We start from the raw sequence: 17,538 nt of genomic DNA on the forward strand, positions 1-17,538 counted from the left end.
GGGCTGCAGCAAATAAGATTACAAAAACATACAAAGTGTGGGACACAACAAGAAAGAGTACCAAAAGCAAAGGAGTGCATAGTATAGGAAATCTGAATTTTACTTTTGTAATTCAAGTTCTATTGTATTTCCTTTGAATTGTAACTACATTCAATTTTGATTAATTAGTGGAATAATTACGCATTAGACGGTGAGTGTGTCTTCAATGGCTCTAAGTGTCTAGAAGCCTCACCTTAGGATACACCTAGTTTTAAAAGCTTTCTAGCTAGTAGATTTTAATTGTGTTTAGTTAATTGCTTTACATTGTTTACTTGCTTTGTTTGTTTAATTGCTTTGCATTGTTTTCTTTGCATAAAATTGTGTTTTTCATTCCTACTTGTGATCTAAGTAAATTACTTAGAAAAAGGTTTGTGAAAAGTTTGGAGGGATAGATTTTGGCAAGGAAAGACTTGGTACTTAAGAGATCCTAGTGATCCACCTCTCTTTCCTGGAAAGCTACCTTCATTACTCTCCTTATCTTTTTTGGGGTAAAATACTTATAACACAAAACTTTAACCATGTCTTCTCAATCTCGTAATTTCAATGAAAGTGAGGGAACATCTATCAAATCTCTTTTGGAAAAAATAGCACAAGATGTTCAAACACTTTCATATAGACAATTGCAACATGAGGTCCAACTTAAAGAAAGGGATGCTCAATTTGCTTTGATACAGGATGAGTGGAAAGTGGTTAAAGAAAGAGATGAATACGCCAAATCTAAAAAAAGTTTGCATGCATCTTGCTCTAGGGGAAATGAGTCATATGGGGAACAAAGTCTTAAAATCAATGAGTACTACCAACCACCCTAATGGATTTCCTATGAGCTCTTCTTGGATGTTTGTTGAAGATGGTGCGGAAGCTTAATGGAAGAGATGAACAAGGTCCTCCTAAGAGGTGTGGTGACCTTGAAGGTGCATGAAGAGTGTGGAAATGGAGAGGTTCGACTAGCCCCTTTGAAGGTGGTGAAATGAAGATTAAAACCTAGAAGCTAGGCAAGGAGTAATGTATGGCACTAAATTGGCAGCATAACAATATTCTATTCAATCTTGCAAATACATGAGCCAAGCCCTCTTATTTATAGTGTTTAGAGGGCTGGAAATTCAAAAGAAAGTGGAGGGAAATTCAAATGAGAAGCATTTGAATTTAGAGCCAATTCCTAGTCACAAGGAAAGTGTGACTTAGTTTCTTTTTTTGGCACCTCCTAAATCTACACCTACACCTTATTTTTATGTCACATGGAAGGTGTGGCTTAGCTTTATACATTTGCACCTCTTATATTTATATCTACACCTCCCTTTATGTTCTACTAAAAATACTCAAAAGTAATTACAAAAGAAAGACATCCAATGATGGTTAGTTGGCCCATATCTTCTATTTGTTGGGCTTGAGCTGAAGCTTGAACTTGAATTTGGGCTTGGGCTTTTTCTATCATGGGCTTGTGCCTCTCCATCATCCCCTCCCTCTTGAAAAGGATTTGTCCTCAAATCCAATGCTTCTTCTTCATCATCATTATGTGGATGTATGTGGCTGGATGGTTTCCATCATCCCCTCCTTCTTGAGAGGATCTGTCCTCAGATCTACAGGTTTGATCTCGAACAACAGCCTTATTCTTATTTTGAAAAATAGGCTCGTCCTCCAGGATCAAATGTCCATCTTTGTGAGTCATCAAACAAATCAAATGAGTTAGTTGGAGAAGTTGTATAAAAATCATCTTTAGGAAGTTGCCATTCCTTTTGTTTTTGGCAACTTCTCATAATATTTCTCTATTTGTTGTTGTACTTGTTCTTGAATCCTCTCATGCATTTTTTTTTATCAAATTCTGCTTTTGCAACTCCTTCCTTATGCACAAAGGTATGTGTATTAGGAAGGGGCAATAAATCTAAAGGAATAAGAGGATCAAACCCATATACAACTTCAAATGAAGAAATGTTAGTAGTCTTGTGAACTACTTTATAATTATCCCTAGAGTTGTGATTGTCTCTCATGATTACTCTAAGCATAGTAGAAAAAATGATATTTTCAACTTCATTTTGGCCATTTGTTTGAGGATGATAAGAAATTGAAAAGTTCAACTTAGTTCCAAGTTTTTCCAAAAGAATCCTCAAAAAATGGTTTTCACATTTTGGTTCTTTATCTAACACTATGCTTGGAGATAAACCATAAAGTCTTATCACTTGTTTAAAGAAGAGCTTACCCATAACCATAAAATTAGATCCAAACCCTTTTGTTGTCCTAGGAAGCTCTAATATAAAATCTAGGTTTATATCTTCCCATGGAACATTTGCAAAAGGTGAAGGAGTATAGAGTTCATGAGACATTGCCTTAATTTTAGTTTTAAAACAAGAAATGCATCTAGGGTAATGTCTTTGAACATCTTTTCTCATGGGTGACCAAAATAATTTTCTTTTTAAAAGCCCTAGAATTTTATCAACTCTAAATTGGCCCATGAGTTCTCCTTCATGAAGAATTTCTCTTTTATTTGTGAAGGTAGTCTCGTTGGTACAACCATTGATCATGGAAATTTTAACAGTTTGCAATGGTTGTCTCAATAAGACATAACAAGTTTCTTTAGGCACTACCTCACATAAAAATTTATCTTTGTAGATGCCTATAGATAACTTGACCTTCAGTTGTTGGTGATATCTTAGTACATATTCAAAATAATTTACTACCTTTTTGTCTAGGCAATCCTTCTCTAAGGATTCCTTTTTCACTAGGCTTGCAAGGGATGTTGTAAGATATTCCTCATTTTTTCTAGATTCACACAACCCCTCACTTGGCTTTTCTATTGCTTTCTTCTTCTCTTTCTTATTTTCTTCACTCTCACTAGTTTTCCTTTCGTCTTCCTCTTTTGATCTTTTCTCTTGCATCTTTTTTTCCTTTCTTACTTTATGGGAAGAAAACAATTGTTCTACCCTCATTTCCCAATCTAAGCAAGCTTCTATATTTTCTTTTCCATGGAAATGGGGTAGGTCTACCCTAACCTCTCTTGGGCTTTCTTGCTCTCTCCTTCTATTCCTCCTAGGGGGTGGTTGATAATATTCATTTATTCTAAGACTTTCCTCCCCAAGAGAATCATGATTTTTAGAGCTAGATGCATGAGAATGTAATTTTTTTTATTTTTGAGAATTCTCATCCTTTGCTTTAGTCAATACAATAGTTTTGGCCTCATTCTCCAATTGTTTATATGAAATTAATTGAACATCCTTGGAAAGTTGTTTCAAAAGGGATTTGATGGATTTCACATCACTTTCCATAGACTTTGAAGAATGAGAAGACATGACTAGAACTTTGTGTCTAGAAATGTTTTACTTTGAAAAAAATGAGGGAAGTTAAAGAAGGTAGTTTTCCAGGTAAGAGAGGTGAGTCACAATGGACTACTTAAATACCAAGTCTTGCCTTAGCCAAAAACTATCCCTCAAGATCTTCACACAAATCTTTCTCTTGGTAAACCACTTAAAACACAATTAAGTTGGAGAAATCAATTTTTTAATGCAAGAAAACAATGCAAACTATCTAATCAACCAAGCAAAATTAACAAAGCTTAAACAAGACAAAACTGTTTGATAAGCGTAGCAAATTAAGGCAAAAAGATGCAATTAAAACAATTAACAAAAGCTAAGCTAGATAGTTCTAAACTAGTCGGCCCTAGGTGAGGCTTCTTGGACACTTGGAGCCCTTGAAGACACACTCACCGTGTAATTACGTAGTTAAACAAGTAATTAACAAAAGTTAAGTTGCAAAGAAATTAGATGATACTCCCTTTGTTGATTTTCTATTAGCACTTCCTTTGTTGTCTCCTCTTTGTTGGGCCCTCCAATGTATGTGGTGTATTTAGAAAGTGTTTGTTTCTGTCCCTTGCCTTTGTTCCTCTTGGAATTAGGTAATTAATTCTTCAATCCAGCACCTATTAAGCAAACTAGACTCTCCTCAAGTCAATTCCCACTGAATCAAGTACCAATTGATAATTAATCCACCACCAAGCTTAGAGGTCAAAGAATTAAAGCAAGAAACAAATTAATTTGAAAAACAGTACCACACAAATGGAATTAAATGTGACAACTAGAAAGAGTTTCAATGAAATATTAGACAAGCAAATAAAAGGTACTCAAAGAAAGGATGGCACACAAAATGGAACCTAAGGAATAGCACTAGATTTGATTTCAAAATCAAAAACAGCACCACTGAAACAAGTTGTTGTGGTCCAGAAAGCGTGATTTTCACAGATTTATGCTGAGATGGCCTTTTAAAATTTGCTTCTGAAAATTGATATTTGAACAGATCAAGATCTTAACAAATTTTTGGCGTTTTTTTCACTCCAAACGCATGCACCATTTTTTTTAATAAATTTTCTAAAATCAATGCTCAGATTCGCAAGTTGTAGCGTCAGGATTGCACACTGTTTTTATAATATTTATCATTTTTTTTCTATTTCTTTTTTTGAACGGATTCTTTTTTTTGTCCTCTTTCTAACACCTCAATCTAGCAAAACCCACAGGCTCATAATTTTCTTATGTGTAAATTAATTTTCTTAAGCAAAATCAGCCAAAACAGAATGGTGGAAACAAAGGATTCTGTAAATCTAGAAACAAAAACAGAATGATATACCAAAAGAAACACAATGGAATTAGTGAAGGGAATTTATGTGGATCTAACACACCAATATGAACTCAAACTAAAAATAAAAAGCACCAAAGGATCAAAAACACAACAGATTCAGATCAAGCATTTATACCAAAAGCAAGAAACAAATAAGCCAAAAAAAGTACTACTAGGATTTGATGACATTTTTGGAAGAAACATGACTAGACAAAACACATATAGATTCATAAATTAAAAGACTCAAATGAACACAATATGAACCAATTAAAATTGCAATAAGGACTCAAATACCTAAAATAAAAAAAACAGCAACACAAACTATATGGAATCCTACCAAAAATTGCACAAAGATTGCTCAAGAACAATTGAACAAGATGCACCGATTGGAAATTCCAAACAACACACCAATTCAAAACGAAAATTAAAACAGCAAGACAATATGGAATCAAGATGAAAAACTAGGAAATAAGAAAATTCAAAAAGAAAATGACAAAGAGATACTCATCTTTGAAGAACCATAGCTCATGATACCAAATGATGGATTTCCTATGAGCTTTTCTTGGATGTTTGTTGAAGATGGTGCGGAAGCTTAATGGAAGAGATGAACAAGGTCCTCCTAAGAGGTGTGGTGACCCTGAAGGTGCATGAAGAGTGTGGAAATGGGGAGGTTCGGCCAACCCCTTTGAAGGTGGTGAAATGAAGATTAAAACCTAGAAGCTAGGCAAGGAGTAATGTATGGCACTAAATTGGCAGCATAACAATACTCTATTCAATCTTGCAAATACATGAGCCAAGCCCTCTTATTTATAGTGTTTAGAGGGCTGGAAATTCAAAAGAAAGTGGAGGGAAATTCAAATGAGAAGCATTTGAATTTGGAGCCAATTCCTAGTCACAAGGAAAGTGTGACTTGGTTTCTTTTTTTTGGCACCTCCTAAATCTACACCTACACCTTCTTTTTATGTCACATGGAAGGTGTGACTTAGCTTTATACATTTGCACCTTTTATATTTATATCTACACCTCCCTTTATGTTCTACTAAAAATACTCAAAAGTAATTACAAAAGAAAGACATCCAATGATGGTTAGTTGGCCCATATCTTCTATTTGTTGGGCTTGAGCTGAAGCTTGAACTTGTATTTGGGCTTGGGCTTGGGCTTTTTCTATCATGGGCTTGGGCCTCTTCCATCATCCCCTCCCTCTTGAAAAGGATTTGTCCTCAAATCCAATGCTTCTTCTTCATCATCATTATGTGGATGTATGTGGTTGGATGGTTTCCATCACACCCTCTAGGAGAGTTAGAAAGGAAAAAAAAAAAAAAAAAGTCCAAGAGAGGTTAGGGTAGATCTACCTCATTTCCATGGCAAGGAAAATGTAGAAATCTATCTAGATTGGGAGATGAAAGTAGAACAATTGTTTGCTTGTCACAAAGTGAGTGAAGAAAACAATGTACCCTTAGCCACTTTAACTTTTCAAGGCAATGCTATGTATTGGTGGACGACCCTTGAGAGAGATAGGCATCTTCATAAGGACCCTCCCATAGAATATTGGAATGATCTTAGGGGAGCCTTAAGACGCCGCCATATTCCCTCTTATTACAATAGGGGAGTTAATGGACAAGCTCCAAAGACTCCAACAAAAGACCATGAGTGTAGAGGAATATAGGTAGGAAATGGAATTATATATGATGAGAGCCTCAATTAGGGAATCCGAATCCACCACCATAGCAAGATTTTTAAGTGGGCTTAATCTTGAGATTAGAGATAGAGTTGAACTCTTACCCTACCAAGACTTGAATGATTTAGTTCAATTGTGTATTAAGGTTGAACAACAAAATTTGAGAAAAACCTCAAGTCGTAGGGAAGGTTCATACCCTAACTCTTATCCAAGAAGAGAATTTAAAATGGAGGAGAGTGTACCTAAGGAAAAACCAAGAGAAACTCCCAAAAGTGTAGGAAAATATATTCTCACTCCACCTATTCGCGTTAGGGATGTCAAGTGCTTTAAATGTTATGGAAGAGGTCATGTACAAGCTCAATGCCCAAATCAAAGAACTTTGTTTTTAAGGGGGGTAGATGAGTATAGTAGATGTGATAATGCACCTAGTGGGAAAGAAGAGGAGAACAATGAGAGAGTATATCCATGTGAGGGGGAATTAATGATGATTAGAAGAACCCTCAACAACCAAACTAGTGTGAACCTAGAAACACAAAGAGAGAACATCTTTCATACAAGATGCAAGGTTTTAGAAAATATTTGTTCTCTCATTGTGGATAGTGGCTCTTGCTGCAATTGTTGTTGCGCTAGGATGGTTGAAAAGCTAAATCTACAATTAGTCCCTCATCCAAAACCTTACAAACTTCAATGGATCAATGAAGATGGAGAACTAACTATAGACAAGCAAGTGAAAGTCTAGTTTTATATGGGAAACTACAAAGATAACGTTTTATGTGATGTAGTTCCCATGGAAGCTTGTCACATCTTATTGGGTAGGCCTTGGCAATTTGACAAGAAAACCATGCACAATGGTCTAACCAACGAGATTACCTTCACCCATAACGAAAAGAAGTTTATACTCAATCCTTTATCACATTCACAAGTGGTAAAAGATCAAGTACAAATGAAACAAAAGAGGGATGAAGAGAAAAAATAAAATAAAATTAGAAAAACAAAAAGCCCTTAGGGAGCCAAAGGCGTGGGAGAAGAGTGTTCCTTCCCACAAGATCATTCAACAAGACGAAAAATTTGAAAATACCTTTGAGAATATGCTTCTTGTTGAACAACCTTCAAGCCTTATCATTTGTAAAGGAACACTTACATGCACTGTCACTCTTCTTGAGACTTGTGTTTTACCTCCTCAAGTAAAAGATCTTTTAAAAGAGTTTGATGATATATTCTCTAAGGAAAGCCTCATAGGACTTCCCCTTTTTAGAGGTATAGAACATCAAATTGATTTATTTCTGGGGGCTAGTCTACCCAATAAACCAGCCTATAGAACTAATCTTGAGGAAACTAAGGAGATAGAATCGCAAGTACAATATTTGTTGGAGAAGGGTTGGGTTCAAAAGAGCTTAAGCCCTTATGTTGTACCTGTCTTGTTGGTTCCAAAAAAAGATGGCAAGTGGAGAATGTGTTGCGATTGTAGAGCCATCAATAACATCACCATCAAGTATAGGCATCTAATTCCAAGACTAGACGATATGCTTGATGAGTTGCATGTGTCTATCATATTTTCCAAAATTGATCTTAAAAGTGGATATCACCAAATTCGAATCAAAAAGGGTGATGAGTGGAAAACTGCTTTTAAAACCAAATTTGGACTATATGAGTTGTTGGTGATGCCTTTTGGTCTCACTAATGCACCTAGCACCTTCATGAGGCTCATGAATCATGTCTTAAGGGATTGTATAGGTAAATATCTAGTAGTTTATTTTGATGATATCTTAGTTTATAGACAAAGCCTAGAAGACCACCTAAGACACCTTAGGGAAGTTCCCTTACTGCTTAGAGTTAATAGTTTGTTTGTTAATAGTGATAAATGTACTTTTTGTGTTGATAGTGTTGTGTTTTTAGGTTTTGTAGTTAACAAAAATGGGGTACATGTTGACCCCGAGAAAATCAAATCCATCCAAGAATGGCCAACACCACAAAATGAGGAGATGTTAGGAGCTTTCATGGTTTGGCAAGATTTTATTGACGTTTTGTGCCTAACTTCTCAAGTCTAGCTTCACCGCTCAATGAGTTAGTGAAGAAGGACACTCTACTTTGTTGTAATGAGAAGCATGAACAAGCCTTCAAGAGGCTAAAAGTTCAACTCACTAAAGCACCCATTCTAGCTTTACCAAATTTTTCAAAAACTTTTGAGCTAGAGTGTAATGCATCGAGAGTTGGCATAGGTGCGGTTTTGTTGCAAGGTGGGCATCCTATTGCTTATTTTAGTGAAAAACTTCATGGAGCCACCCTTAACTACCCCACTTATGACAAAGAGCTTTATGCACTTTTGAGGGTATTAGAGACTTGGGAACACTATCTAGTTTCTAAAGAATTTGTCATTCATAGTGATCATGAGTCTTTGAAATATTTGAAAGGTCAACATAAGTTGAACAAACGCCATGCAAAATGGCTGGAATTTCTTGAACAATTTCCTTATGTCATCAAATACAAGAAGGGTAGTACAAATATAGTGGTTGATGCTCTCTCAAGGAGACATGTGCTCTTTTCAGAACTTGGAGCCCAAATTCTTGGATTTGATAACATAAGAGAACTATACAAAGAAGATCAAGATTTTGCATCCCTCTTTGCTAAGTTTGAACATAGAGCACAAGAAGGATTTTATATGTCTGAGGGGTATCTTTTTAAAGAAGGAAAACTTTGTATACCTCAAGGCACACATAGGAAACTTCTTGTAAAGGAATCTCATGAAGGAGGTCTCATGGGAAGACTCTTGATCTTTTAAAAGGAAAATTCTTTTGGCCTCACACGAGGGGTTCAAAGACATTTTTTTAGATGCATTTCATGTCTAAAAGCTAAATCTAAAACAATGTCTAATGGACTCTATACTCCTCTACCGATTGTAAGTGCTCCATGGGAAGACATTAGCATGGATTTTATTCTAGGATTCCTTAGGACTGCAAGAGGTTTTGACTCCATTTTTGTGATTGTGGACCGTTTTAGAAAAATGGCACATTTTATTCCATGCCACAAGGTGGATAATGTTGAACCAAGTGGTGTTCAAGCTTTGAAGAATCCAAACCCTTTGAAGAATGTTGAAGGCTAGGTTGTGCTTGTTGTTGCTGAGTTGTCCTAGATAGGATTTGGGGTAGTTTGAGTTTTGTAATCCACTCTAGATTGAACTGTTAAAACCAAAACAACCGATTGATTCGAGGAAACAACCGATTGTTTGTTTTGGTACCATAACAGAAAAATTGTTTGGTGCTTTGACTGAGCATTAAATGATTTTCTAACTGTTTACGCTCCAGTTTTTAATGCTTTGACCAATCTTTAAATGCAATGAATAAGTTTGTTAAGATTTGATAACAAACATCGTGAATAAATTTAGAAAAACAAATTTGAGAAATAACAATCTTTTGAGAACAACAAGATTCTGATTTTCAAAGAGTTGAGATTGCTTAGAGATTGAGATTGATCAAAGAGTGTGAGATAGGATTTCTGCTTGTATTGATTTCAGATTTTCTTCTGTAACAAGTGTAATCCTTGTATCTATTGAACAAGTTTCTTCTGTGTGTTTGCTGAGAAGTGTTGTGTGTTCTTGAGGGGATCAAGATCAGCATTCTTAGTGTTGGTGTGTTGGCCAAGAGAAGTGTGTGTCTTGAGGGGATCAAGGTCACTTTCTTGGTTGTGTTGTAAGTGATCTAGGTTTGATTGCTTAGTGGAATTCCTCAGTGGTTTCTGAGAAGACTGGATGTAGCTCTGGGTTTATAGTGAACCAGTATAAACATTTGTGTGCATTCTCTCTATCCTTAACTCTTTAAATTCAGTTTTGATTTTGTGAACTGGTACAACCAATTGTTTCTACGAAACAACTGGTTGTTTTTCTGGTGCTGTTGTTTTTGCTTATTATTTTGGCAAACTGGATTCCTTATCAATTGTTTCTTGAAATAATTTCATTATTGACTTAAAAGTTTTCGAAATCCCTCTTTAAACCATTCACCCCCCCCCCTCTAGTTTAAAGTCATCCATTCTAACAGATAATGCTCAAAATGTTTCCAAACTCTTCTTTAGAGAAGTGGTAAGACTTCATGGATTACCTAGAAGCATAGTATCGGATAGAGATCCAAAGTTCATAAGCCATTTTTGGAAAACTCTTTGGGAAAAACTTGGCACTAAGCTTCAATTTTCCACATCTTGTCATCCTCAAACAGATGGATAAACGAAAGTAGTCAATAGATCTCTTTCTACTATGCTTAGGGAGGTCATGAGGGGTAACCACAAGTCTTGGGATGAGTATCTTCCCCATATTGAGTTTGCATACAATAGAGTAGTTCACAAGACTACTAATATTTCCCCATTTGAAGTTGTATATGGCTTTAACCCTCTTACTCCTTTAGATTTGTTACCCCTTCCTAATCCACAAACTTTTATGCATAAGGAAGGCGCTACCAAAGCTGAATTTGTTAAGAAAATGCATGAGAAGGTTCAAGAACAAATACAACAACAAAGTGGGAAATATGTCAAATATAACATTAAGGGGAAGAGATAAATCATTTTTGAGGAAGGATACCTAGTTTGGCTTCATCTTAGGAAGGATAGATTCCCAACTAAGAGAGAGTCTAAACATAGTCCCCGAGGTGATGGACCTTTTCAAGAGGGAGGGGATGATGGAAGAGGCCCAAGCACCACCTCAAATGAAAGCCCACCAACATGTCACATTGGGCCAATCACTAGAGCCATGGCTAGGAAACTTCAAGAAGATTGGAATACTGCCACTGATGGCAGAGAAACCTATCTATACATGCTCAAGACGCCATAGACTCTAGTGTAGAGTAGCATTTAAATTCTTGTCAAAATTAGCATAGAATATTTCTTTTGTAATTTTGTTAAAATGAAGATTGGTACCTAAAATACCAACCTAAGTTTAATTAGAGTTTCCTAAACTTCTAATTAAACTTAGGTCGGTCCAAGCTTGCCCAATTGGAGCGCAAGTTCTAGAATCAATTGCACATTCTAGATCCTTGAACATGCCTCCCATGTGCTTCAATTCTAGGCGCCAAATTCAAATAGGTTAGTTTGAATTTCCCTCTCTTTTACCTTGATGTAAATCGGCCTCCCTTGCTATTTAAGGAGTGCCTTGGCTCATGATTTTACAAGATTAATATACTTAGTGAATTGTTGCCAAATTTGAGCCAATTTCACTTCTTGTCTAGAAACCAAGGTTAGACTATTGATCTTCAATTCTCACCTTACCAAAGAGAGATGGCCTCACCACTCTCAATCCCTACCTAGCATGCACCTCCAAGGCCATCACACCTCTTAGGAGGGCCTTGTTCGTCATCCTCCATTGTGTTTCCGCCGATCACCAACAAAATCTCCAAATCATGAAGGCACTTCTCCATCAAATTCTATAATCCATAAATACCCTCCATAATCTGCAATTAATTGAATTGTGTGTGTACCATCTAGAACTTGCTTCCGGATCCAGATAAAAAATTTAGATTATGTAATCCATAATAGAATATTGCATTACAAATTGGCTAATACTGAACATTTTTTCGGATCTAGAAACAAGTTCTGGATTGCGCAATCCAGAAGGTAGACATACATTTCAATTAATTTCAAATTGTATAATTTGGTGAATCTTCAGATTACACAATCTGGAATATAAACTACACCACACCAGAAATTGTACAGAGACCAAAAACTCTATAGACATGCACTTCCGATTATCATGACCACCACGAACCACCGAAAACCACCTTGTAACTCAAGAATAGAGCATCCAACAGCTTTGCCTTCACTAATGTCTTCACGCACCGACACTATAAAAAATAACATTTTTTGAATACAAAACTTATGGGACTTTATGTCCACAACCATAACTTCATGTAATTTAACTTTTTTTTATATAAAAAGGCATTTTTGGAATAAAAAACTTATAAGGTGCCATAAGAATATATGGAGGCTCATGAAGAAGAAGCCATTATCCTATCACCCTTACTTAAATCTATTAGAAAACCTACTTCTCGTTAAGGGTGGCAGTGCGGACTAGCCTGCCTCGCACAATGAATGCGTACTCATTTAACTGGTCCGCCCCACATAAGAGGTAATCCGCAAGCCTACGGTCCAGCCTACATAAGAAAAATATATTTTAAAAAACTTATTTTTGTTGTTGCAAAATTAAAATTTCCTCAATGCTTCAATTCATTCGATTAAGATAAAAAAATATAAATAAATTCAAATATGAGGGTTGTTATAAGATTTGATTAAAAATAATTAATTTTTTGTTTTTTTTCTCAAAATATATGTGAATGTATCAAAGTATCTTATTAAACTTTTTTTACAAAATATTTAACGCATATGACAAATTTTTTAAGAAGTATCTTATTGAAATCTCTTTTTTATATTACTTTTTATTAACAAATTTTAAATATAAGATTTTACTTAAAACTAAATCAACTAACACTCTTAATATTAACTTCTTTAAATGATTAAAATAAAATATTAATTTTTTAGTACATTAAAATAAAGTAAAATAAAAATCACATTGCAAAGATGTGTAAGTGTGGTATGATTTTAGTTTTGCAAGAAAATAAAATAATTATTTTTTATTTATGCGGATCAGTTGGTCAACTCACCCCATCCACTGTTGACCTGTGTTGCGGGTTAAATGTGACAGACCTAAACGGGACAGTGGACTAGATTAGTAAGTTTGTCCCGCACTTTTTGATAACAAATTGTGGACCGACCCATATGATCCACCCCGCATTGTCATCCCTCCTTCTCATTGGTTAGCCCATATCCAACAGGTTACCATTTTGACTCGCACTTCCTTGGAAAAGGGTTCTCAGAATGTTTATTTTCTTGATTTATCTTATCTAACCAAAATATTTGAAAGAGAACGTAGGTAGGCTAGAAATTTTTTTTGAGAAGAGAAGCAAAATATGAAGTTCTTTTAGAGAAAGAAAGTCGAAGTGATTTGATTTGAGAAGCGTGACAAAACCATAATTACGAAAGGTCTATTTTCTTTTATTATAAAAATAATAAAACAAAAACAAAAACAATAAAACTAGATAGGAAAAACAAACTTGAAAGAAAGGAAAAGTTAATCGATGATATTTGTTCAAGCTAAACATTCTTTTAAATAAATATATTCTGTTTAAATTGTAATATATCCCAGATCGTGTTACAAAATAATATATTACAATTGCTTGATTATAAAATTGTAATCAACAATTTTCTAATTTAAAAGATCAAAATTAATTAATGATGTTAAAGTAAGACTTAGAAACGAATTTACCGTCTCCTTCCGTAAAACTGGTTCTGCTGTGGTTTGTCATAGATTCTTAATTTATTTATCAAACCAGTAATTTGGGGCTTTATAAACAGTTTCACACAGAACCTAGATAAATCATGGTTGCTAGCTCCATAGGTTCTTAATTTATCACAGTATTCATAGACAAAAATAACACCGCAAACTCTTAAGAACTTAAATCATTCATCATTTTTAAAATAGAATTACAGCTTTAACTACGTTATATATCTAATAAACACATCTCAAAGTCAGATACATTTAATAGAAAACTCCAAAGGGTTATGGAGCCTTTTCTTTACACCAAAATACGTAATCATGTGTTTTGATGGATTAAGCCCTTTTAGCTGGATTTTTCAACCAGGAAGCTGGTCCGTAAATCACTTTCTGAACATTTTGGACCAAAGGTACACAACAAAGAAACAGACTAACGCGAAAAGAATGACATGAAGGATATGGTTTGAACCACTTTGGATGATGCTCTTGTTCAATCTTCTTAAGTTGTTCTTCACTCCAGCTTGAGCCTTTATCATTGTCATTTGCTGCGTTGAAAAAGACAAAGCTAAAATATTAACAAGACAGTTTGACATTTTCCTGTTAAAGAGGAGATAAAAACACTAATTACTATGAATGACATGCAACAAAAGCCAGCCAAAAGATTTTCCTGTGTACACTGTTAATAAAGGGTTCAAAAAAATATGGATGGTTTTCCTTTCCTTAACTTCTAAAGTCCTTCTTACCATTACAAAAAGCTGACCAACAATTTTCTGATTGAAAAACGTTTTCTCTCAGTTTGCATTCAGCTTTTAAAATCTAAAGAAAGAAATTTCAATCAAAAATTCATTTTGCCTGATGCCGGCAACATTTGGAAAATTGTAGTCATTTTTTTCTTGCAGAGAACATAAATTCACGGGGACAAGACAATACATTAGTGCCTCAACATGTGCCACAATCTGGAAGGAGATCCCAAATAATTAAGCAAGTATTATCAAGAATGATAGAACTAGTATATGCAATAGGCTATTAGAATTATTAGTAGTATATCTATGACACCTCCATACTACTATCAGAAGAATTCTATATACTAAAAATTTAGATGCAGACATATAAGCCTTGTCATATCATATTTAATTTTGTATCATTATTTATTTCATACTTTGGAATTCTGATTTTAAATTGAAATGAATTATCTTATTTTCTTTGATATTGATGGCTTTATTTCTTTTTCCACATTTATTTTGTATGGAATGAAGAATTTGGACAGATTAACTTTTAAATTATAAATATAATCAACATCAAATTATAAAATTTGTATTGTTATAATGAAATTAGCTAGTAAAAAATTGGATATATATAGTTGCATTGCATGTGTCATCTAAGAACCAAAACATGCCCTTTGCGACACACACATCAGATAATAATAGAAAACAAAACTGAGAAGCGGAAACTATCCAAGAAATTGTGTACCAGTTCTTCAAGGAAATTTTTCTGATACTTCACTTCTGTTCCTATCTCCTCAGCAACCTGCACCAGAAATATTGGAAGGAGGATAAGAACGAAGGAAGAAGAAATGGAAAAGAAAAATATATAGAACATGAGTTTTGAAACATGATATAGTCTCATCCAACTAGCTCCATGAAAGGAATAATTAGCCGGATATGGTTCAAGTATTCAACGAGTCAATATGCACTGATAGAACACCGTATAACTTGTAGTTGGAAACTGAACTTAATTTTTTATCATTGGAAACAGCATACATGCATCAATTATAAAATATTCTAGTAAATACGGGGGAGAAAAAAGAATACACACCACAAGCATATTCATATGGCTCTCTTCATTGACAATTCCTTTTGGGGGCCAAGAAGATGCACATTGCTAATCAAGAATTAAGTGACCTAAAAAATGTAGATGTTTTTATTTCCCCTTCCACGTTTCATGTTTTAAGGTGTAATCTAAAGCCACTGGTCGTTTAAGTGTTATTGATTGCAGAAAATGGTGGAAAACCAACAATCTGTTATATTATATAGTGGATAGCATTATGCACAACTGGCAGAGGTTGCATCTAGGAATTAAACATATGATATATATACATATAAAAAATTGTTTTATGTAAATAAAATAAAGTGCATAAAATTGGCACAATATTAACTAAAAAAATCAATTGGCCGAAGACTTGCTAAGGATGACATGAGGGTACAGGATGCATACCACAACCACAACACCCATGAAGGATGAAATAGGAAAACAGAGTGGCAATCGCAGATCCAAGAAATACTGCAATACAAAAGCACTATATAGAGGCTATCTGACAACACTAGCTAGTTTTCACAACTAAGGCTTTAAAAGATGGTCTACCACCGCCATTACATCAAGATATTTTAGGTTTCCTCCACATTGGCTGCATTTGTTTGTAATTTTTTAAATCTCAAAGACTGCTGCAAGATTGTGATCGCGACCACAGTTGCATATTAAGACTTAGTTCACAACCCACTATTACTATCATGGAATTCAGAAAAATAAAAGTAGCACAGACAATGATTTTTTTTAAAAGGTAATTTTCCCATCAAAAGAAAAAAAAAAAAACAGAATGTAAGGAGCTTGTACACCACCAAAGAGAAAGAAAACTAGTGAAATGGTGACCCCCACTATACAAGAACCACATTTTAGCCAATAGGCGATTACCTACAAGTTGACAAAAAACAAAGAATCATAGAATGAGAGAAATCACTATTAGCTGTAGCTCATCGTTGGATTGATTTATGCTGAAAAAGTTGTCCCCAACCCAAAATATTTTGCTCTTCTTATTTAACCTCAAATTTTGGCTACTAACATGACCAGTCCAGGTGCTCTCTAACATCGTTGGACATGATTCGATTTAATCAGGATCTGTGATGCTGCAGGAAAATACTGACAAAAGTGACCGATGCAGCTGCAATTGTGATCACCCCAGAGACCTCAAAACCTTGACATTAAAGTTAAAATTGCAACAGGGGAGCATTTTTTAAAACCTTGCTCTCTACTAAGTTTTCATCCATCATAGCATGTAACACCTTCAAGTCTTCAACCAACATCTACTTGTTTAAATAGAAAAGAGTTCAATTTCCCTTAAAAACAATGAACCGGGCTTGAGTCTTATGAAATTGCATTTCTTCAAATGCGTCCAGTCCAGTCCAATCCAATCCACTCCCTAATTCTGGTCGATCAGGTCTAAACGAATTTCTAAAGTGCTCAATTTATAAGAAAAAAAGTATCATCTTTTCGAAATTTCACACATGCCCAACAAAAATAAAGAAATAACAAGCACAGAGTGAATAAATAGAATACGAAATTAAAAAAAATGGTGGAGATTCATACATGTCTCAACCTTCTAACTTGGCTATGAAGACCGGTAATTTCATCGTCCAAGTCCATGGGATCAATTCGTAATTGGATCTCCTCAGAAGCACTAACGGGTCGAGTGCTAAGCCCATCTCTGCAATATCCATCATATACAATTAACTGCATAGATATGATGAATTCGAAGACACAGACAGACACACATACCTTGATCTGTAAGGGGCGGCGCCGCCGTAGGAAGAACCCACTCTGTGGGAATTGGCGGCCATTGTGGGAAATCAGAAGAAACCTAATTGGGTTGGTGGGCTTTGATTGTTTCAAATTTTAAAGGGGAATGCGTTGTGCAGACACAGAAATTATGTGGACGAAGTTGAGGTGTTGAAGAATGAAAGAGGGAGAAATCTTAGTAGAGAAGAAGATGGAAGGAAGAAGGAAACAAATGGGATTGTTCCAGGCAACTGATTCATCCATCCCTTCCAGAGTAATCCCATTCGCACCCGTTTTTAGTTTAACATCTTTTAAGAAAAAAAATATGATTTTTTTTGTTTTAATGTAATTTTTAAAAGTAATTTAA

General features: G+C 35.0%; 1 protein-coding gene across 2 annotated transcripts; it reads right to left on the bottom strand.

Annotated features, from left to right (window-relative positions):
- Window positions 1-13,717: 13,717 nt before the first annotated feature.
- Window positions 13,718-17,463, bottom strand: LOC137823926 (bet1-like protein At4g14600). Of its 2 annotated transcripts, none has more exons than XM_068629272.1 (4): window positions 17,172-17,463; window positions 16,983-17,100; window positions 15,093-15,149; window positions 13,718-14,167 (listed from the first exon to the last, which is right to left on the bottom strand). In XM_068629272.1, the coding sequence occupies exons 1-4, from the start codon at window positions 17,231-17,233 to the stop codon at window positions 14,006-14,008; spliced, it is 399 nt and encodes a 132-aa protein (XP_068485373.1). In that variant the 5' UTR covers window positions 17,234-17,463; the 3' UTR covers window positions 13,718-14,005. The 2 variants fall into 2 exon arrangements, with proteins under 2 accessions (XP_068485373.1, XP_068485374.1); XM_068629273.2 differs by having other exon boundaries at window positions 16,983-17,126; window positions 17,172-17,311.
- Between the last annotated feature and the right edge of the window lie 75 nt (window positions 17,464-17,538).

Source organism: Phaseolus vulgaris, chromosome 8 (genome assembly GCF_051622355.1).
Source record: "Phaseolus vulgaris cultivar YP4 chromosome 8, ASM5162235v1, whole genome shotgun sequence".
NCBI classification, from domain to species: domain Eukaryota; kingdom Viridiplantae; phylum Streptophyta; class Magnoliopsida; order Fabales; family Fabaceae; genus Phaseolus; species Phaseolus vulgaris.

Excerpts from the sequence above, each read along its gene's own strand:
- LOC137823926 (XM_068629272.1), bottom strand. The coding sequence starts at position 17,233 with ATGGCCGCCAATTCCCACAGAGTGGGTTCTTCCTACGGCGGCGCCGCC. Across the intron at positions 15,150-16,982 it reads AAGTTAGAAGGTTGAGACAT|GTTGCTGAGGAGATAGGAAC; the intron begins GTATGAATCTCC and ends TTTCTGGTGCAG. Across the intron at positions 14,168-15,092 it reads AAAATTTCCTTGAAGAACTG|CAAATGACAATGATAAAGGC; the intron begins GTACACAATTTC and ends TTTTCAACGCAG.